At 43.2% G+C, this 23,014-nt stretch overlaps 1 protein-coding gene across 2 annotated transcripts; it reads right to left on the bottom strand.

Moving 5' to 3' along the window:
* Window positions 1-10,432: 10,432 nt before the first annotated feature.
* On the bottom strand, window positions 10,433-19,767 carry LOC122236195 (ral guanine nucleotide dissociation stimulator-like). Of its 2 annotated transcripts, none has more exons than XM_042977086.1 (13): window positions 19,540-19,767; window positions 18,964-19,071; window positions 17,318-17,505; window positions 15,788-15,981; window positions 15,263-15,639; window positions 14,258-14,473; window positions 13,773-13,876; window positions 13,201-13,270; window positions 12,512-12,580; window positions 11,999-12,073; window positions 11,384-11,416; window positions 10,908-11,029; window positions 10,433-10,703 (listed from the first exon to the last, which is right to left on the bottom strand). In XM_042977086.1, exons 1-13 carry the CDS (start codon window positions 19,723-19,725, stop codon window positions 10,667-10,669), a joined length of 1,779 nt encoding a protein of 592 aa, XP_042833020.1. In that variant the 5' UTR covers window positions 19,726-19,767; the 3' UTR covers window positions 10,433-10,666. The 2 variants fall into 2 exon arrangements, with proteins under 2 accessions (XP_042833020.1, XP_042833021.1); XM_042977087.1 differs by having other exon boundaries at window positions 19,530-19,618.
* Window positions 19,768-23,014: the final 3,247 nt, after the last annotated feature.

The raw sequence follows: 23,014 nt of genomic DNA, 5'->3' as shown, positions 1-23,014 counted from the left end.
TAAAACAGAGATAATACCTATCCTTTTCAAGCTGTTCCAAAAAATAGAAAGGGAAGGAAAACTTCCAGACTCATTCTATGAAGCCAGCATTACTTTGATTCCCAAACCAGACGGAGACCCAGCAAAAAAAGAGAACAGCAGGCCAATATCCTTGACGAATATGGATGCAAGAATTCTCAATAAGATACTAGCAAATCGAACGCAAGAGCACATGAAAAGAATTATTCACCATGACCAAGTGGGATTCATTCCTGGGCTGCAGGGCTAGTTCAACATTCACAAACCAATCAATGTGATACATCACATTAATACAAGAAAAGATAAGAACCATATGATCCTGTCAATAGATGCAGAAAAAGCATTTGACAAAATTCAGCATCCTTTCTTAATAAAAACCATCGAGAAAGTCGGTATCGAAGAAACATACCTAGACATCATAAAAGCCACTTATGAAAAGTGAAAGTCTGCAAAAAGTGAAAGTTTGACTTCAAATTTGCCAATTTTGATGCCTTTGATTTCCTTTTGTTGTCTGATTGCTGATGCTAGGATTTCCAACACTATGTGAAACAACAGTGGTGAGAGTGAATATCCCTGGCATGTTCCTGATCTCAGAGGGAATACTCTCAGTGTTTCCCCATTGAGGATATTAGCTGTGGGCTTTTTATAAATGGTTTTTATGATGTGGAAGTATGTTCCTCTTATCCCGACTTTCTTGAGGGTTTTAATCAAGAAAGGATGCTGTATTTTGTCAAATGCTTTTTCTGCATCTATTGACAGGATCATATGGTTCTTATCTTTTCTTGTATTAATGTGATGTATCACATTGATTGATTTGTGAATGTTGAACTAGCCCTGCAGTCCAGGAATGAATCCCACTTGATCGTGGTGAATGATTCTTTTCATGTGCTCTTGCGTTCGATTTGCTAGTATCTTATTGAGAATTCTTGCATCCATATTCATCAGGGATATTGGCCTGCTGTTCTCTTTTTTTGCTGGGTCTCCGTCTGGTTTGGGAATCAAAGTAATGCTGGCTTCATAGAATGAGTCTGGAAGTTTTCCTTCCCTTTCTATTTTTTGGAACAGCTTGAGAAGGCTAGGTGTTATCTCTGCCTTCAAATGTCTGGTAGGATTCCCCAAAGAAGCCATCTGGTCCTGGACTCATTTGTTGGGAGATTTTTGATAACTGATTCAATTTCTTCACTGGTTATGGGTCTGTTCAAGTTTTCTATTTCTGCCTGTTTGAGTTTTGGTAGTGTGTGGGTGTTTAGGAATTTGTCCATTACTTCCAAGTTGTCCAGTTTGTTGACATATAATTTTTCATAGTATTCCTTGACAATTGCTTGTATTTCTGAGGGACTGGTTGTAATCATTCCATTTTCATTCATGATTTTATCTATTTGGTTCATCTCTCTTTTCTTTTTGAGAAGCCTGGCTAGAGGTTTATTAATTTTGTTTAATTTTTTTTTCAAAAAACCAACTCTTTCCTTGATCTGCTCTACTGTGTTTTTTTTTTTATTGTGTATTGTTTATTTCTGCCCTGATCTTTATTATTTCTCTTCTTCTGTTGGGTTTTGTGATATATTTGATGTTCTGCTTCTATTTCCTTTAGGTGTGCTGTTAGATTTTATATTTTTCTTGTTGGGATTTTTCTTGTTTCTTGAGATAGGCTTGGATTGCAATGTGTTTTCCTCAGGACTGCCTTTGCTGCATCCCAAAACATTTGGATTGTTGTATTTTCATTTTCTTTTGTTTCCATATATTTTTAAATTCCTTCTGTAATTACTTGGTTTACCATTCATTCTTTAGTAAGATGTTCTTTCAACTCCATGCTTTTGGAGGTTTTCCAGACTTTTTCCTGTGGTTGATTTCAACTTTTATAGCATTATTATCTGAAAGTGTGTGTGATATGTTCTCAATTCTTTTATATTTATTAAGGGCTGTTTTGTGACCCAGTATATGATCTATCTTGGAGAATATTCCGTGTGCACTCAAGAAGAAAGTATATTGTGTTGCTTTGGGATGCTGAGATCTAAATATATCTGTCAAGTCCATCTGGTCCAATGTATCATTCAGGGCCATTGTTTCTTGACTGATTCTCTGTCTAGATGATATATCCATTACGTTAAGTGGATTATTAAAGTCCCCTGCAATTACCACATTCTTATCAATAAGGTTGCTTATGTTTGTGATTGTTTTATACATTTGCATGCTACCAAATTCAGTGCATAGACATTTATAATTGTTAGCACTTCCTGATGGATAGAACCTATAATTTTTATGAAATATCCTTCTTCATCTCTTCTTACAGCCTTTAATTTAAAGTCTAGTTTGTCTGCTATAAGTATGGCTACTCCAGCTATCTTTTGACTTCCAGTAGCATGATAGATAGTTCTCCATCCCTTCAATTTCAATCTGAAGCTGTCCTCAGGTCTAAAATGAGTCTCTTGTAGACAGCATATAGATGGGTCTAGTTTTTCATCTATTCTCATACCCTATATCTTTTGATTCGAGCATTTAGTCCATTTACATTCAGTGTTATTATTGAAAGATATGGATGGGTATTGAGGAGGGCACCTGTTGGGATAACCACTAGGTGTTGTATGGAAACCAATTTGACAATAAATTTCATATTAAAAAAATACAAATCAATGATAATTATTTTTAAAAAAGAGAAAGATATGGGTTTACAATCATTGTGATATCTGTAGGGTTTCATGCTTGTAGTGATGTCTCTGGTACTTTGTGGTCCTTGCAACATTTCACTCACAGAATCTCCCTTAGGATCTTTTGTAGGGCTGGTTTAGTGGTGATGAATTCCTGCAGTTTTTGTTTGTTTGGGAAAACCTTCATCTCTCCTTCTATTCTGAATGCCAGACTAGGATAAAGGATTGCTGGATAAAGGATTCTTGGCTGCATAATTTTTCTGTTCATCACATGGAAGATTTCCTGCCATTCCTTTCTGGCCTGCCAAGTGTCAGTAGATAGGTCTGCTACTACAGTTATGTGTCTATCTTTGTATGTTAGGACCCATTTATCCCTAGCTGCTTTCAGAATTCTCTTTATCTTTGTATTTTGCCAGTTTCATTATGATATGTCTTGTAGAAGATCGATTCATGTTACGTCTGAAGGGAGGTCTCTGTTCCTCTTGGATTTCACTGCCTTTTTCCTTCCCCTGATCAGGGAAGCTCTCAGCTATGATTTGTTCAAGTACACCTTCAGCCCCTTTCTCTCTCTCTTCTTGTGGAATTCCTATGATACCGATATTGTTCTCTTTGATTGCATCACTTAGTTTTCTAATTCTCCCCTCGTACTCCTGGATTTTTTTATCTCTTTTTCTCAGCTTCCTCTTTTTTCATAATTTTATCTTCTAATTCACCTATTCTCTCCTCTGTCTCTTCAATCTGAGCTGTGGTCACCTCCGTTTTATTTTGCACCTTATTTACAGCATTTTTTAACTCCTCATGCCTGTTTCTTATTCTCTTGATCTCTGTAGCAATAGATTCTCTGCTGCCCTGTATTCTTTCTTCAAGCCCAGCTATTAATTTTATGAGTATTATTCTAAATTCATATTCAGTTATATTGCTTAAATTGGTTTTGATCAATTCGTTAGCTGTCGCTACTTCCTGGAGTTTCTTTTGAGGATAATTCTTTCGTTTTGTCATTTTGGCTAGTTTTTTTTTTGTTGTTGTTCCTTATGCATTTTAAAAGCTTGTGTCTTCTCTGCACCTGTGAGCACTGCAATATTGAATGGAAGGTCACACACTGTCCAGTGCCTGGCCCTTCAGGAGGTGTTTTTTTTTTTTTTTTTGGAGATTTTTACTTGCTCTCTGTTGTGATGTTGGTTATTTTATTTCCCTACTCTAGTGGTATTTTCACCCTCCACCCGGTGCGCTTTGTTACTTGGAGTAGCCTTGTAAAGGAAAACAGATAGACAAACAGGAGACAAAAACACGCAAGCAAACAAATAAGAGAAACAAAGAAAGCTAAAAAACTGAAAACTAAAACAAAAATCCCACAAACACCAACTGCAAGTAAAGAACATGGTGGAGGCAGTCCTGATGGGAGAGCACAGACAAAGAGAAATGACAGGAGCAGGGATGAAGAAAAACATAAACATTGACTAGTCAGAGAAACTAAAAGTCTTAATCTAGAGGGAGAGAAAGGAAAATAAGGAAGGATGCAGGGAAGAAAAACCAAAATAAAGTTACCTAGACAGAGAAACTATATGGCTTGATTATTCCAGAGAGAGAGGAAGGAATGTAAAGAAGGAGGTGTAGAACATGTATCAAGAGCATGTATTAAATATATCCATTTAGACAAACCATAAACAAGACTAACCAGCCTAGAGGAGGGAAGAGATAAGGAGGAGAGATGGGGGTAGAATATATCTATATATCCAGAGGTGACCTAGAGTTAATCCAGGCAGTGCTGCAGCACTGGTCTGGGGGAGCTGTCCACAGTGTCTGTCCAGCTCCATTAGATACTCAGTTACCCAGTGTGAAGGGGTGTCATCCCTTGTAGTCTGGACCCACCTGCACTATGGGCCCTGGGACTGATCCCTGAGTCCCCACCTTGGTGGTGGTAGTGGAGGGGGAATGGCGATCCCCCAGTGTCTTCTTCACGGAGTTAGACCCAGTGGACTGTGTCATTCTCTCTGTGCCGTGGGTGCAGACGGGATGGTCCTTCTCACTCTGCCAACTCCCCTGACTCTGTGCTTGGCTAGGATTCAAAGTCCCACTCTGTACACTCTGGCACTGGGGAAGCGCCTCTTAGTGCGGTCCGATATGTGGTCCCGGCTGTCTTTGTCTGTGCTGGCACACTTCAGGGAGGACTGCCTTCTCCTACTGCAGACTGCACTGCCAACCTCGCTGCTGAGACCTGGGGGTGGCAGATGCAGGCAGCAGGCGGGCTTTGTCTTTTCCCACAGCACTCCAGGGAGGGGGATGCTTTGTCCCACTGTGTACTGCACCTTAGGCCAAGCCACTGAGCCCAGGGGTGGCAGACACAGGCTTTGTACTATCACACAGCCCTCCAGGGAGATGACCACTTTCTCCCACTGTGGACTGCATGCACCCTGACCTACCACCACACCCAGGGCTGGCTCCCCTACTCCCCAGGTGCAAGAACAGGGAGCCGGCCCCAGTCTGAAGAAAGCCCTGCAGTTAGAGATAGGATCCCTCTCAGTCTAAGTCTGAGGTCTTTCTCCTGCCCAGATATGGTCCTACACTTCCCTAGCTGCTCTTTCTCTTCCCTTTGTCTCTCCGCAGAAGGGGGTCCCTACCTTCCATACTCACATGGACTTTTTTTATTTCCCACAGTTTGCAATCACCCACCTATCTTTTCTCTGGTTTTCCCATTTTCTTCTTGGTAGATTCAGTCTCTTCATACCAGACTCTGGAGTTCAAAGTCCTTTGGCTTCAGCACCTCTTTGTTTGAGAGAGGTGGGAAGTATGGATCCCCCTACTTCTCTGCCATGTTGGCCCAAAGACTCATTTCAGATCAGAGGACATGTGCAGATTGAAAGTGAGAGGATAGAGAACATATATCATGGTAACAGACATCAAAAGAAAGCTGGAGTACCCATACTTATATCAGACAAACTAGATTTTAAGACAAAGCTTGTAACAAGACATTAATGAAGGCATCATATTATAATTAAGGGGTCTATCCATCACAAAGAGCTAACAGTTGTAAATATTTATGCCTCCAAAGTGGAGCACCCAAGTATATAATTCAGTCAATCACAGACATAAGCAAACTTATTGATAATAAGACTGTTATTGTGACTTCAGTACTCCAGTTACAACAATGGACAGATCATCTAGGCAGAAAATCAATAAGGAAAAAATGACACGTTGGACAAGATGGACTTAAAAGATATACTCAGAACTTTACATCCTAAAGTAGCAGAACACACATTATTCTTGATTGTACGTGGAGCATTCTCCAAAATAGATCACATACTGAGTCACAAAACAGCCCTCAACAGGTACAAAAAGATTGAGATAATACCATGCATATTTTCAGATCACAACACTATGAAACTTGAAACCAAACACAAGAAAAAATTTGGAAAACCGAAAATACATGGAAGTTAAAGAACATCCTACTAAAGAATGAATGGATCAACCAGGAAATTAAAGAAGATATTTTTAAAAATGTAAGCAAATGAAAACGAAAACAGGACAGTCCAAATCCTTTGGGATGCAGCAAAGGTAGTCCTAAAAGGAAAATACATTGCAATTCAGGCCTATCTCAAGAAGGAAGAAAGGTCCCAAATATACAACCTAACCTTACACATAAAGGAGCTAGAAAAACAGCAGCAAATAGAACCCAACACCAGCAGATAAGGGGAAATAGTAAAGATTAGAGCAGAAATAAACAGTATAGAATAAAAAAAAAACAGTAGAACGGATCAATGAAACTAAGATCTGTTGTGGTTTTTTTAAAGAAGAAACAAAATTGATAAATCCCTAGCCAGGAAAAAAAAAAAACCCAATAGATAAAATCATGAATGAAAGAGGAGAGATCACAACTAACACCACAGAAATGCAAACAATTAGACAATACCATGAAAAATTATATGCCAGCAAACTGACAATTTGGAGGAAATGGAAAAATTCCTAGACAACCACATACTACAAAAACCCAAATGGGAAGAAAAGAACATTTGAACAGACCCATAACCAATGAAGATGTTGAATCAGTTATCAAAAATCTCCAAACAAATAAGAATCCTGGGCCAAATGGATTCCCAGGGGAATTCTCCCAGGCATTTAAAAAATTAATCCTATTGTTTTCAAACTGTTCCAAAAAATAGAAATGGAATGAAAGCTTCCAAATGCATTCTATAAAGCTAGCATTACCTTGATTCCAAAAACAAAGACCCCACTAAAAAGGGGAAATTATAGCCCAATATCCATGATGAACCTGGATGCAAAAATTATCAACAAGATACTAGAAAGTTGATTTCAACAGTATATTAAATGAATTATTCACCATGATCAAGTAGGATTCATTGGGCTGCAGGGCTGGTTCAATATTTGCAAATCAATCAACGTGATACACCACACTAATAGAAGGAAGGATAAGTCATATGATCCTGACAATAGACGCAGAAAACGCACTTGACAAAATATGGCATTCTTCATTGATAAAAATCTGCAAAGTAGGGATAGAAGGAATATACCTCAAGATAGTAAAGGCCATATATGAAAGGCCCACAACTAATATCATCGTCAATGGGGAAAAACTGAGAGCTTTCCCCCTGAGATCAGGAACATGACAGAGATGTCCACTCTCATTATTGTTGTTCAACATAGTGTTGGAAGTTCTAGCCTAAGCAATCAGGCAACATAATGAAATAAAAGGCATCCAACTGACAAAGAATAAGTCAAACTTTCGCTCTTCATGGATGATATGATACTGTACATGGATGACCCAAAATATGCCACACACACACACACACACACACACACACAAAACCTGTTAGAGCTGGTACATGAATTCAGCAAAGACACAGTGTATGAAATCAATGTACAGAAATGGGTTACATTTGTATATACCAATAATGAAACAATAGCCCAAAGGTATATTAAGGAATCAATCCCATTTACAATTTCAAAAAAACCACAAGATATCTAGGAATCAACATAATGGAAGAGGTAAAAGATCTGTATGCTGAAAACTATAGAAGGCTTATGTAAGAAATTGAAGACAGAAGAAATGAAAAAAAAAATTCCATGCTCATGGATTGTAAGAACAAATATTGTTAAAATGTCACAACTACCCAAAACAATTTACACATTCAACACAATCCCTATCAAAATAGCATCAGCAATCCTCACAAGCTAGAAAAATCCTAAAATTTGTGTGGAACCACAAATGCCCCCTGAATAGCTGAAGTAATGTTAAAAAAGAAAACAAAAGCTGGAGGCATCAGAATCCTGGACTTTAACTTGTATTACAAAGCTGTAATCATAAGACAGTATCATACTGACACAAAAACAGGCACATAGATCAATAGAATAGAATAGAGAACCCATAAATGGACCCACATTATATGGCCAACTAATTTGCAACAAAGCAGGAAAGAGCATCCAATGGAAAAAAGACGATATCTTTATAAAGTGGTGCTGGGAGAACTGGACATCAAAATGCAGAAGAATGAACCCGAACCACTTCCAATTTACACAAAAATAAATTCAAAGTGCATGTGAGACATTAAACCATCACAATTGTACAGGAGAAAACAGGCAGCAACCTCTTTGACTTCAGTTGCAGCAACTTCTTACTTGACATGTCTCCAAAGGCAAGAGAAACAAAACAAAAAGTAACTATTGGGACCCCATCAAGCAAGATAGAAAGCTTCTGCACAGCAAAGTAAATAATCAATAAAACTAAAAGGCAATTGAGGGATGGGAGAAGATATTTTCAAATGACATATAAGATAAATGATTAGTATCCAAAATCTATAAAACACCTACCAAACACAACACCCAAAAAACAAATAATCCGGTGAAGAAATGGGCAGAAAACATGAATAGACACTTTTCCAAAAGGCATCCAGATGGCAAACAGACACATGAATAGATGCTCAACATCATTCCTCATCAGGGAAATACAAATCAAAACCACAATGAGATACAACCTCACACGTGTCATAATGGCAAAAATTGACAACTCAGGAAACAACAGATTTGGCAAAGATGTGGAGAATGGGGAACCCTATTGCACTGTTGGTGGTAATGAAAACTGGTGCAGTCACTCTGTAAAACAGTATGAAGATTCTTTAAAAAATTAAAAATAGAACTACCCTACAACTCAGCAATTTCACTATTAGGAAGTTATCCAAAGGATACAGGAGTGCTGATTTGAAAGGGCACAGGCACCCTGATGTTTATAGCAGAGCCATGAACAATATTCAAATTATGGAAAAAATCCAAATGTCCATGAACTCATCAACTGATGAATGGATTAAGAAGATGTACTAATGTAAAATGGGCGCCTGGGTGGCTCAGTTGGTTAAACTCCCACTTTTGGCTCAGATCATGATCTCACGGTTTGTAAGTTGGAGCTCCACATCGGGCTCTGTCCTGACAATTCAGAGCCTGGGGTCTGCTTCATGTTCTGTGTCTCCCTCTCTCTCTGCCCTTCCCCCACTCACACTCTGTCTCTCAAAACTAAACATTAAAACAAAAAGATGTGGGACACACACACATACAGACACACACAATAGAATTCTACTTGGCAATGAAAAAGAATGAAGTATTGTCATTTGCAACAATATAGATGGAAATGGAGGGTATTATGTTAAGCAAAATAAGTCAGTCAGAGAAAGACAGATATTATATGATTTCACTCATATGTGGAATTTGAGAAACTTAACAGATGAACATAGGGGAAGGGAAGGAAAAATAAGATAAAAACAGAGAGGTAGGCAAACCATAAGAGACTCTTAAATACAAAGAACAAACTGAGGGTTAAGGGTGACAGTAGGTTTGAAGGTGAGTTAAATCAGTGATGGGCATTAAGGCAGGCACTTTTCAGGATGAGCACTGGGTATCAAATGTAAGAGATGATTCACTGGGTTTTACTCCTGAAACCAAGACTACACTGTATGTTAACTAATGTAAAAAAAAAAGCTGCATAAGGAAATGCAGGAATGCTAGACATCCTAGCTCTTAGCATAGATGTTTATGGGACCATGTTCAGCAGCTGTGGCCATAAAAGTACATCACACATCTTTCCCCCAAATACAAAACAAGCAGAGGAGGGGATTCAGAGGTCATTGAAAGGGATCCCTGGAGGATTTAAATCTAGGTAAAGTGTTAACATGGAGCCCCTAGAGGAAGAATGAAAATGGAAAGTCCTGCCTGCCCTTAGTCAATTTGCAAATTACCTTCTCCTGTCCTTATCCTTTCCACATGTAGGGTTTGACCTCTTTACATGTTTTTGGCTAATGCAATTCCAGAGTTTGAACTAGAAAACTTAAAGTTTCAAATATTTGGTAAAAAAAAAAAAAAAAAAACTCCAAAAGAAAAAACAACACCTCAATAAAAGAAGCAGGAAACAAACCTTTTCCTTTAAAGTGTAGAAAGCAGCCACTGTCCTGGGGCAGGTAGTAGTCCTGGAAATTGTTACACTTAAGGACATCTAATTTCAATGGTTGCTGCCATTCCTGTGAAAGTAACTTCAACCTCTAAATCTCAGTAATTCTGAGGGGCTGTCTCTTCTTTTTTACCCAAATTCATTATACTGAAATTAACCTGTTCTCTAAGAGGAATTTGGGAGGAGGGCTGGCTCTTCTCCTTCCTCCCACATACAATAGCTGATGACTCTGTAAGATTTCTTAGTTCAAGAAAGAATATGAGAGTCTGTACACCATTTAAGTTGCTGTAGGAAGTAATAGAACCAAACCAAACTCCTGGGCTATAAAAGAAAGAAGGCTTTAATATAATAATATTCAAATCTAGCTTTTACTATTTAAGATAAATATTGCCACTCCAAGTAGGTAAATAGATGGGAGGAAAAAGTGTCAAGGAGATGGGATTCATCACAGCAAGTGTCCAAGCTGCTGAGGAAAGGTTGCACTATCACTGGACATTCACTCAGTCCTGAGCTTGATTGTGGCCAATTCTTCTTGTTCTTGAGTTCCACTGGTCAGTTAGGATTGGGGCTCCAGCTGGCAGGACAGGATGTAGCTAAAGAGAGAATGACACCTGTGAGTCGACCAGGAGCTACAATTCAGGTGTCTCTCCCAGTGTTTTCCCAGTAGCTGGAATCTGGTGTTCCAGTGATCACCAGGAAACAAGGCTTGAGGCTGCCCAGGGAGCCATGGATGCAGGATCCCTAGAGTGGCCACCAGAAAGAGTCCACGCCTTTGCTCAGCTCCTGATGGGCCTCACCTCTCATCCTCACTGAGTCGCTCCACAGCCTGGAACCAGGCTCTAAACTGCTCCTTCGGTTCTAGAGTGTAGTTATCTGCAGCCACCTGGAGGAGCATGATCTCTTTCATTACTTCGTATTCCTAGGCCAAGAGAAGAACAGGATGCACACAGAGCCTGGGTGGGTTGAGCAGTGGGATAGGGGACCAGTCCTAGGTCTTTGCACATGTGGCAGCCTTCCTTCCCTGATAAATTCATCCAGTCTCAACCTGTTCGCAGAGGTGAGTATAAATAGCCCCTCCTCCTGCAGGAAGTTATCCCTGATGCCACTCCCCTGACTTCACTTACCAGATGGATGGGTCTTACACTTTTTCATTATCAAACTATTCCAGTAAATGTGTGATGGAGGGGATGAAGCCAAGAAATATTCTTCCCAGGGGCATCTCTGGTATCCACTCCCCTACACTTCCCTAATAGGAAGTGCCACAAATGCTCACCTTAGTTTTTTTCTTATGGTTGATCTCATCGCCCTAGAAAGCAAATAGCCAAAGTCCATCAGAAAGAGCCCCTTGTTATTGCTTGTTCCTTATACACATCCTTTCTCATGTTGTTCTCGTGCCAGGACACACTAGAAGACTGTCCATACACAGATAACAGGACTGGGATATAAGCCAGGCTCTGGGGTCCAGAGAAAGGAGGACATGGGGTGGACAGTCAAGCACCTTATAGCACAACCCTCTCTGATGACAGAAGGGGAGGCTGAAACCTCTGGGGGGAGGGGGCTGTTAGGCTATGTAAGTGCTTGCCGATGTGGAGGTGCCTGACTTTGCTCTCCCCCCATAAGCAGCCTGAGAGGGAGAGGCTGAGGTCAACTCAGACAAACTTCATGCAGCTTTGCATTCAGACAGTCTTGGGCACCAGGACCAGTGTCATAAGTGCAAACTCCCTTCACTCATCACTGAGATGAGAAACTCTAGCTCACAGGGGTAGCTGTGAAGCTCTCATGAGGGGAGGTTTGCCAAGTACTGAGGTCTCAGGACTCATTACAGGGGTTCTCCACTCCCAAACCTCAGGATTCTGGGCCCTCCTACACAATCTAGAGGTTCACTCACCTTCAGATAGTCCTCCATTGCAGTGTCCAGCATCACCATGTCAGTGAGGAAAGTGCCAAGGAAGGGGACAACACCCTGTGTCATTAGAGTAGGGGTGGGATGAGTCCCTGCTCTCAGGTGCACACAGGGACCCTCCCTTGAAAATGCTTCAGCCTCCTGGTCCACCCCAGGTTCTCACATGGAGCAGCCTAGGATCCCTAGCAGCCGCCTCTCAATTCCCCCTTACCCTCACCCTCCAAGGACATCAGACTTCTCCTAATCACCACCAGGGCCTGCTTTTAGAAAATCAAATTGTATGTAGTCCTAGGCCCCTCTCCACCCACAAATCCATTCTGCATCCAGCTGGATAGACCCTCCTCCCAGTCACTTTAAAATAAGAGTTTTGGAAGCTGTGGCAACAAGAGGAGGAGCTGGAGTAGAAAGGTCCACCTGTCTTGATCTGGAGGCCTCCAGCTGTCAGAGAGGAGCCCTTCTCCTCTCACTCTGGAGGCTCTATTCCCCAGGAACACTCACCTTCTTCTGCAGCCTTTTCTGGGCTCTCTGGCGGCTCATCATCAGGGTGGCCCATTTAGATGGCCGCTCCTGCAGGGGCAAGGACAAGTTCATTGAGACCATAATATCCTCAGTCCACTCCCCCCCCCCCACCATCTTTGACTTGAGACCCTGGACATCTGACCCAAGTCAGCTGGTACCAATGCTACATTATCCTTAAACATGCTGTGAGTGATTCTAGCACAATCTCAGCTCCAACATTCACTCCATGTGTGACCTTGAACTTGCAGCCTGGCCTTCCTGAGCTTGTTTTCTCATTGAGAAAAGTGAGAACACCACCTACATCACATGGTCTTCTGAGGACTCAGTGTCCTATTACTATCATTATTGTTTCCCTCCACCCATCCCAACCCCACTACTGAGCAGAGGGCTGTCCTCTGGGCTCTCAAGCTGTATACAGGTCCCCATCTGGACTAGCTGTTAATATGGAGAGACAGGGTGTCTATAGCATCTGGTTGAACAGCACCTTCTTGCTCCACCCCCAATGGAATCTTCACCCCAAACTGTAACCATATTCATACCAAAGGCTTCACCTCCCCAAGGAATGCTTCAGATCATTCCCCTACACAGCAGTCTTTCTTCATCCACTCAGGACCCTGTTCCCTCAGGCCCCACCCTCTCTCTTCCCAAACCTCCTCCTCCCATGATACCTTCAGGAACAGTTCCCTTCTCTGTGGGTTATCTTCAGTGCACAGCTTTTTAAATTTTTGAAAGCTCTTCCTGAATAGAGGAAAAAATGGCAGAAAAAATTATAGGAATCATGTGGCTTGAATGTAAGTCCCTCTTATTTGAGTACTCCAAAAAGTCAAACTGCCAGTATTAGGGTTTTCTCTGGATTCCTCTGAGAACTAAGGTGTTTGTAGGACATGGAGGGAGCTCTCATGTGAGTCATCCAGTGCCACCATTTCCATATTAATTGAGCAACTCTGTTTCAGTCAGGTGTGGTTTCAATTGGGCAGAGAGTTTTGTTGCTGTAAAGTAAGCGCTTGATAATATTTAATTTGGGTCAACTCAGTGCGTGATATTTAAGAAAAAATATTTCTGTAGCTGGAGTCAGGGTGGACTATTCTCCAGGGTGGGTTATAGACCTGTACACCAGCCCAGGTTCTATTGCCAGGGTTTGCTGCCTCCCAGGAGGGTCCCAGTTACTGAGGGGGAAAAGATGTGCATATGGGAAATCCCTCATCCACCCTGATCCTTCTATGGAGAGAGGCATACTCACCTGGAAACTTTCTCCCATGTCTTCTTCAGAGAGTAAATTGAGGCACTCTGCAGAGCAGAGAGGATGGCATGCAGTGAAGAGTAGTTCCGCATGATTTGACAGGCCTGGGGAGGGAAGAGAATGAGTGGTCATGTGGGTAGCAGGAGTCCTATTTGCTCTAAAGTATCAGTCTCCCTCAGTTTAAATTTTCCCTCCAAGATGACAGATATCCAGGTGCCTGCAGAAGGGCACATATAAGACCCAAAGAGTAACACTGCTGGGGAGAGGGAAGATTTTAGCTCATTCCAAGGAAGGAGCCAGGTAGGAACTGAGCGTTCCACCATTGGGACATGCAAGTAAAGGTCAGCATGTCCCTGGAGGGAAGAGCCTAGGGACTGTGCAGACCCTAGGGCTTAGACTAGGGACTCCAACCCTGAGAATTGATAAAGGAAATATCAGTTTCCAAGGCTCAGAAGAGTGACTCATCTTGGCCTCCCATAAAATACCTTGGCCACCTTTATCCAGTGCTCCACCACCATGGCCCTGTCCTGGGCTATCATTCTTGGGTTTCCAAGGCAGGTGGTGATGACACAGTTGACCACACTGTTAAATTGGGTGACGGTAGCACAGACTGTGGGTGCCAGGTGCTCATTACCAGGCTTATTCCGCTTGGACCAGATGGAGCCCAGGCACTGATGAGGCAGCACCTTCTTGAACAGCTCCTAGAGAATGGGGTGGGGAGGGTAGGAGTGTTCAGCCAGCCATTTCACATTCAGGATTAGTGTCCTAGGTAGGAGGTTACCAGGTCAGAGCTTTAGTTCCTGAAGCTGAGAATGTGGCCTGAGCCTGATTGGAATCCCTGGATTTCATTCCATTCTATTTTCACTGAGGGAGTCAAGTACAGGAAGACCTAGGAGTGAATACTGGCAGGGAAGGAAGGAGAGAATTTGTACCCTGGTCATCCTTGCTAACCCCAGCCTCTAGATGACAGTTCAATGTGACTCCTCACAAGGGGGCATTTTCCACTCCACCTGTTTTTCCCTTTGGTCCTACTCTCCTTTCGATGCACATTCCCCCATGACAGTTACAACCATAGGTTTCTCTGTTTCCCCTTGTAGTTATGTACATGTCAGATGCCTAATAAGTGCACAGGGTGTTAAGACTCCAAGGAAGATGGGTGGGTGACCCATGGACTTGACTGCACCCAGTGAGCTGTCTTCCTCCACCTGAAGGACCAGGGCCTACCCATTTTTCTAGCTGTTCTATCTCATTTAATCTACACAGTAACTCTGCATCAATTCTTATCAGTGCCTATCTCTACAGTTTGCAGCTGGACAGTGAAAGCTTGATTTAAGGACCTTGGCAGGGTAACATGGTTGATAAGTGGTCGAGCTGAAATTTGGACCCGGACTATAGTAGTCCACATCAGGGAAAGGCAGGTCTGGGTTAGCTGACGGCAAAAATGTAGAAAGTGCCCTGCCCTGTCCTGCCCTGAGAGCCCAGCTTCTTACCGCATCTATGTACGTTAGCTGCTCTGCCACCAGCTTGGGAGGGAAGTCCATGAGGCTGGGCTTCTCCTCATTCAGCTGGTTCTTTGGGGTCACATGCCCGTGGCAGGAAGGCTCTGGCGCTGGAGTTGGCTCTGTCTCTATTTTTAGAGCTGGAGTTAAAATTCTAAGTAAAGCTGATGATTGAGCTGATTGTAGCTGTGGACCTGGCACATATGCTGAAGAAGATGTTAGCACTTGTTCCAGTTCTGGAACAGCTGATGGAGGTGATGCTGGCTCTGACGCTTGAGGTGATGGTTGAAACATAACTGGCGCTGTCTCTAGTTCCATAGTAGACCCCTTTTCTGGCTCTGCAACTGGAAGGAGCCCTGGGGCTGGCACTGGACCAGGATAAAGAGAAAGGTTCATCCACATAACTGACTTTCCAGGTGCCTTCCCAAAAACAGGACAGGTACCATTGCTTTCAAAACAATATTCAGCCCATGAACCCCACCCCAGTTAGTCTTCCCAGATTTTAATCCCCTTTACCATCTGACTCTGCCTCAGTGGGCTCCAGAGTTTCCTGATGCACCAGGATAAGGGCGGTGTGGTTCTTCAGGTTCCAGTCATGCAGCTTCATATCCACATAGGCTGTCTTTACTTTGAAACTGGTAAAATTCAGAGACTGCCAGGTATCCTGAAATTTCTGGTCAGGCCATGTACTCAAGATGGGAGAGAGGGTGCTGGGTAGAGTCATGTGTGGAGAAGCATCAGAGGCCTGGCCTTTTATTCCACACTGTACTCCCACAGCATCATTATTTCTCTATGGATCCCAGAGGATGGCCCAGCCCACTTCCAACCCCGCCTTTGCAGTGGAAGGCCTAGTCATCCAGAAAACCTGTGTGAGTCTGGTTTTTTCACTGATACTCTTCTCACCACGGCCTTGGGCATAGTCAATGCCATCCTCAGTAAAGACCAGTAATAGGGCTTACGTTTGAGGCCGATTTATGAGCAGTCTTCTCACTACACCTTCTGTTCTTGGCCCTAGTTGCTGTGGTAAGCAGAGGTAGATATGGAGAGAAGCAGGCAGAGCCAGATAGAACAGTAGAAGGGATGGGTCTCTTAGGCACCAACTGAACCCAGACTGTGCTTTGCTTCCCAGTTTTGGGGCCCCATCCACAGCTCTCTTTGACTCATTTGCTTCTTCACAGGAAGCCCCCAAACATAAGCCCTCCTATGGAAATCAAGAGATCTGTGAGTTCCATGGTTCTGAAAGTCCTCCTCCAGCCACAACCCCTAAAGTCTCTTATGCTGCTCTGTGGATGCAGGAGGCCCTCCTACTGAACCTGAAGACCTGAACATGAGTATGTTTACTTGGTCTTGTAGTCTGTCATAATGGTCAAATAAGGGACAATCCTTTCATACCCAGAGGACGCCATGAAAATGTCACATATAATGAACCAAGGACATGAGTGTAGAGTGATTGCCTACTCTCTGACTAGAATTGACACCAAGGCATTGTGTCTACTTTATTCACTGAATTATCTTAGTGACTAGAAAAGTGCCTGCATTACTAGGTGATTAACATATACTGTTGATTGAATTAACCCAACCAGTACTTTTCAGATAACTGTGTGGGCCATGGGTGCCTCTGCCTGTCCCCCAGCAAGCCCTAGTCTGGCCATATAAAGGAAAAATACCAAGCCCAGCTAGATAGAATCTCAGAAGTCCTTTGCAAACAGGACAACTTCTGCTTTCCATGTCCTTTTCTAAATTCAGAAGTGCCACAGGCCTGCGAGGGTTGAGGTTGAGAGCTTCTTCACTGGAGAGAGAGAGAACTATTAAACCTAAAGATACTCAGCATGTCCAGCAGCCCTTTCTACAGAGTCAGGCACCAGATAAGCCCATGCCATGTTTTCTCCCATAGTTTACTACAGTTGACACTGTGAGGTTCATCCTCTTACCACCGCACTCCCAGAAGAGGAAAGTGAAGCTCATAGAGGTGCAGTGACATTCCCAAGATACACAAGTAGTAAATGGGAGGCTCCCCCCTGTGCTGTGTATGAGGCAAGCACTCACCTTTTGAACTGCTGTCCCAGGACTAATTGGGCCATGGGGAACACCTGGTATATGCAGAAAATGGTTGTGATGTTTGAGATGTTTCTATCCTGGAAAGGTGATTGTAGCAGGGACTGTAAAAAATTTTCCATTGTGCCTTCCTTGAGCTTCAGCATTGTACAGGCCTCATCCAGGGACAGGGTTGATTCCTTTTAACACCGGGTAGACAAGGAGGGGCATGTAGTCAGCTTCAATACCATGAACTACCAGGAAGATCAGGGTCTGGTTCTCAGACCAAAGACCCCCATCCCTTTGGGAACTTGTGAAAGAGAAGGGACTCGGGTGCCCACACAGAATAAGGTTCTAGGCTTAAAATTGCAATTGGTTTTATGGGGGAAATGATAAACCATTGGTAACTTCCAAGCATTCTCTTAGCTGAGCAACAATAGCACTTCTTTTAATAGCCTATATTAAGAGCATTATGCCAGTGAGTCATCAGTAAACATCCCTACTGTAGATATGAGAAAACAGAGGGTTAGAATTTCGAATGCTGCTCAAGATCATATAGGTTAGTCCTGAGAATTGTCAAAAGCATGGGCTGCATTTCCTCTAAGCTAATGAGGCTTGGTCTGTTCCTGATAGGGAGAAAGTTTCTGGGGGAAACCACCTTCTTCAGCAGGCCCCAGGGAGCCAGTCAATTGTAGTCTGGGTTCCAGGCTTACCCTGATCATCTCTGGGTCCCGAGAAAGGACATGAATCTGGACCTGTTCTCACCCTATACCAGCACTTGATGTTGTTGCTGGACTGATGCACCTGCTGCTTGTCAAGGGAGATGGAATTTAATCCTTAGAGCAGCTCATCAAAGATTTCCTGGGTGAAACTCTTAAAAGACAGAGGCAGGTATCTCAGCCAGGAGGCATCAAAGTCCTTCCACCCAATTAGTGCTTCCATGTTATGGCAGATCTAGCAACCTAAAACATTCTTTTAGGACACTTAAGATTTTCCCTGCATCACTGTTGACATGAAAACAGAATTGAATCCTGTCAAGTTCCAACAGACTTGAAAGGCTGAAACAGTGGCACACAACCTCCTTTATGGAATATTATGAAGACATATAAGAACACAGCTCATGACTTGGTGGGCCTACAATAATTTAATGTGTTCTGAGAGACAAGACATTACAGAAACATATAGAATGGCTTCATCCCACCCTTAATTTTGTGTTAAATCACCCTGTTTTGTGTGATGATATGTAAGGGCTTGGAGAAGTTCTGCAAGGACAGTGGAGCTGAGTGCTACCCAGGATATCTGGGGCAAGTAGGTAAAATAATAAAACAGCAGTAAAATGCAAAGATACTCATGGCCTCATGAAAAGTAAAAAATAAATAAATAAATAAAAATGATTAATTAAAAACATTAAATATGTTCTCTATCAAAATATAAAAAATAAAATACATACACAATACATGCATTCTCTACCATTCCAACATATGTAAAGAGTGTCCTCCTACCTTACCACATAGCTGGTGGCAGAGGTTTGGATATTCAGATTATTTTGTGGTTGGGCCTGTGGGACGCTCATGTGGAAATACAATGTGAGGGCCTCAGGTTTGGCCCCATATTTATGTGCAGGCCCTGGGTGTGAAAAACCCTCTTCCCATTCTTACCTCAGAGCAGCGCTGATTCTTGGTATCCTTCTGCACCTGACACTTATCTAGGGCGCTGCCGTAGTTGAAGCCATGGACCAGCTCCTCAAAGATATCTTGGGTGAAGCTCTGCAAGTACAGTGCCCCGTAGTCGGGCCAAGAGACCTTAGGGTCCTCCCTGGACATTGCCACAAGGGGACATCCCCATTAGAAATTGTGTTCTCTACAGTACAGGCTAAGAGGGGAAGCTGTAAAGACATCCAGCAAGGAGGAAACCAGAAGAAACTCTAGGGCTCGTAATTAACATATAGGTAGTTGAACTTGGTCCCCAGCAATTATCGTCTCCTGCCTGCCAAGACCTGGGGTATGAACATGAGAGATGTGCTAGGCTTTCAACACCTGACATCTTGCTTCTGCTCATGAAGGGCATAGCCCTCGTCCTCTGTCCCCTCCCCTGATCTCTCTCTCTCTCTCTCACACACACACACACACACACACACACACACACACGAGGGGCAAGAGGTGTAGGCCTGCTCTGGGCAGGATCAGAGTTGTGGCATGCTCTCCAGTGGGCTGCCCTGAGCTACCTTGTGTTACCTGTGAGCGCCTCCTGCCAAATGACCAACAGCTTCGGAGATGAGGGCTGAGCTGATGTCTACAGTGACATAAAGGTTTCTCACTCTGGGCTTTCTTAAGCCCACATATCCTGAAAATGGGGATACAGCAACAGAACATTTTGTTCTCTAGAGTGACTCTGGGCAAGTGAGCTGGAAAGCAGGCCATCTCTAGAATGTGGGCACCTGGTTACCAGAGTTCTAAGTTCTGTTGAAGCCTATCACCAAGGAAGTGAAGTCACTTTTTCAAGATTCCAGTACCTGGGGCCCTTCTTTAAATGAGACCTATCTAGAACCCCTTATTGATAGTTGACTGCTTATCTTTCTCCTCCAATGTCATCTCCTTAACTGTAAACAATGAGTCAAAAATGCCATAGCCACAACTCCCTGGAAATGCAAGTAGGGTTCTAATTTTGAGGATACAGAACTGAATTCAGCTTTTTTTCTTTGTTTTACCAGTTATATGTCCTAACTCAATGTGTCTCTCAAGTATTCCATAGTTTCCTAATGTGCATGTTGGGATCAGGCTAGAATATACTTCCTAGGAGCCTCATCGGGTGTAAATGGATAATATATGGATAATATTTATAATATGTGTGGGCTGGGGCACCTGGGTGGCTCAGTCGGTTAAGCGTCCGACTTCGGCTCAGGTCACAATCTCGCGGTCTGTGGGTTCGAGCCCCGCGTCGGGCTCCGGGCTGATGGCTCAGAGCCTGGAGCCTGCTTCCGATTCTGTGTCTCCCTCTCTCTCTGACCCTCCCCCGTTCATGCTCTGTCTCTCTCTGTCTCAAAAATAAATAAACTTAAAAAAAAATTTAATATGTGTGGGCTGTTGTCCAGTGTATCTGAGGCCCAAAATCAAGTATGGAAGAATTAAAAAAAGGGGCGGGATGTGGCATGGAGTACTATTCAAAAGAGACATCAGTGTAGTAATGGAACAGCCACTCTTCCTCTTGGCCTTATTTTAATACGGGTCCCATGATGGGGTAGAATGGTAGTAAAACCAGTTGTTTCCTGTTGTATTTAGAATGAGACTCAGTTGTCTCATTTCAATCTATGAGGGGGCAGCCTTCACAATGGCTCCCCATGCTGACTTGTGGTATATTGTTTTGTAACTCCTAAGTGGCTAGCGACTGGTTTCTGACCGATAGGATACAGCCAATGTGATGGAAAGTCATGTCTAAGTTTCAATTTCAAATAGTCTTTCACTTCCTAGTTACTTCCTCTCATGTACCATTTCTCTCCTCTTTCCCTTTCCCTTTTTCTTTATCCCTTTTTTCTTTACCTTTCTTTAACCAAAAATCAAGTAGTGTTTTGAGCTGCCATTATATAGAGGCTCACATGGCAGAGAACTGAGGCAGTGTCCAGGCTGAAAGACACATAGGAACCCAGGCTCTGAGTCCAAATGGCATCCTGAATCATATGAGTCAACTTGGGAGAAAATATTCTTCCAATCTAGCCTCAGTTGAGGCCACAGCTGCAGCTTCTGACATACCCTGAGGCTGGGGAACCAAGTTAATATGTGCCTGGTTTCCTCATCCACAAAAAATTGTGAGGTATTAAATATATGTGTTTTACAGTGCAAGGTATTGGGACAATGCAGTAACAGAAGAGCAACAGATAACTTTCTACCAGGCCTCAGCACTTCTCCCTGCCCCTCCTCCCTCCCCTTTGCTCTCCTCCTAGTTTCCCTCCAGCCACACTGGCTGCCTTTTTCACCTCCTCTGGACAAACTGGCTTCTGTTAGTGAGTGTCTGAAGCAGTGGTAGCTTCTTCCTGACACACTGCACGATGACTTGTTCAAGTCTAGCTCCCTTTTGTCATTCTGTTCTCAGCAATGTCATCCCCAGTGAGGCCTTTCATACCTTCCTACCCAATGACTCTCCAGCCTTCATTCATAGCACACATCATTTGCTTTTTTCTTTCACATGCCTTTGCTTTTGTGCTATTGCCTATCTCTAGACTTGAGTTCCTGGAAGGCAGGTAGCTCTTGGTATTTTCAGCTCCACACATGGGCCCAACAAGGTACCTGGCATCAGGTTAAAAGCTTAGTGCATAGTTAATAAATAAATGACAAGGTCTTGGAGCCCATCTCCCCTTTTAACCACCTACACTGAAGAGAGAAATACTGCTAACAGTTTCAAGTTGTTTCTGGGCAGGAGGACAACCACAATGGCCTGTACATGACTTTTCATGCTCCAGTTCCTCCAGCAGAACACCCTAGGTATCATGGAAGAAGACTTCTTGAATTCTGTTCTCCAGCTCTAGCATTATAGCCCCAAGCAGGCATACCACGGAAAAAAGGGATACCTTTATTTGGGTATCCTCAAGGCAGTGGCTTTCCAGAGTCACGTGGGCAAAAGAACAGGACCTTCAGCTTCCAAAGCAAAGGATTTCAGATGCCTCCTCCTACTCTTTTTTCTGTCCACTCCCATGGTGTCCTCTTTACTAATACATCACCCTCACCTCAGCCAGAAGAGTGATTCTGCACCCACCATTGCATATCCAATTAGGACCCTGAAGGTTCAGTGCAGACTGGTCTTGTCCATGGACCCCAGATGCAGTGTACAGTGCTCTGGCATTTTCCCAGAGAATATAAACAAAGACAAACAGGTGCATAAAAAGGTGCCTGATGTAGCTAACCATCAGAAAGATGCAAACCAAGGTCACATTGATATATCACATCACATCAATTTGAATAGCTATCATAAAAAAGACAAGGGATAAATGCTAGTGAAGATGTGGGGAAAAGGGAACCTTTGTCCACTATTGGGGGGATAGAAAGTTGGTACACTCACTATGGAAAATAGTATGGAGATTTCTCAAGAAATTAAAAATAGAACATAATCTAGCAATTCCACTTCTGGGAACACATCCATAGCAAACAAAACAATATGTCCAAGAAATCTCTGCATCTCCATGTTCAGAAGGCATTATTTTCAACAGTCAAGACACAGAAAAGTTTTTGAAATTTGAAGCCAAATGACTTTGAGTCTGGGAGGAAAAGAGACTAAGCTGCTACCAGGGAGACACCGGGACAACCTGAGGGGCCATAGGTGGGTGATTGTGGACTGGGAGAGATACAATGGGCCACGCTGGCACAGAGGGAAGGGATCCCCTTCTGTGGAGAGACAAGGGGAAGAGAAAGAGAGTCTGGGGAAGCTTAAGGCTGTATGTGGACAAGAGATAAACCTCCGATTGGGACAGAGAGGGATCCCATCTCTAACTGTGGGACTTTCTCCAGACTGGAGCTGGCTGCCCTGTTCACACACCTGGGGAGGAGGGGAGCCAACCCCAGGCTTAGTGGCTAGGTCAGGACGCTGTCTGCAGTAGGAGAAAGCGGTCCCCTTCCTGAAGGGCTGCAGGATAAGACAAAACCAGCTGGGACCACATATTGGGTGGCATGGAGAGACACTTCCCCAGTATCAGGGTGCACAGAGAGGGGGGTTTGAATCCTA

The sequence above is a fragment of the Panthera tigris genome (assembly GCF_018350195.1).
Source record: "Panthera tigris isolate Pti1 chromosome A3 unlocalized genomic scaffold, P.tigris_Pti1_mat1.1 chrA3_random_Un_scaffold_70, whole genome shotgun sequence".
Taxonomy (NCBI): Eukaryota; Metazoa; Chordata; class Mammalia; order Carnivora; family Felidae; genus Panthera; species Panthera tigris.
This window is presented reverse-complemented; position numbering and strand designations above follow the sequence as displayed.

Coding starts and splice junctions, on each gene's coding strand:
- LOC122236195 (XM_042977086.1), bottom strand. CDS start 19,725: ATGGCCTGCTTTCCAGCTCACTTGCCCAGAGTCACTCTAGAGAACAAA. Junction 14,474..15,262: donor AGCTAACGTACATAGATGCG/GTAAGAAGCTGG, acceptor CCCATTCTCTAG/GAGCTGTTCAAGAAGGTGCT. Junction 13,877..14,257: donor ACTGGATAAAGGTGGCCAAG/GTATTTTATGGG, acceptor TTCCCTCCCCAG/GCCTGTCAAATCATGCGGAA.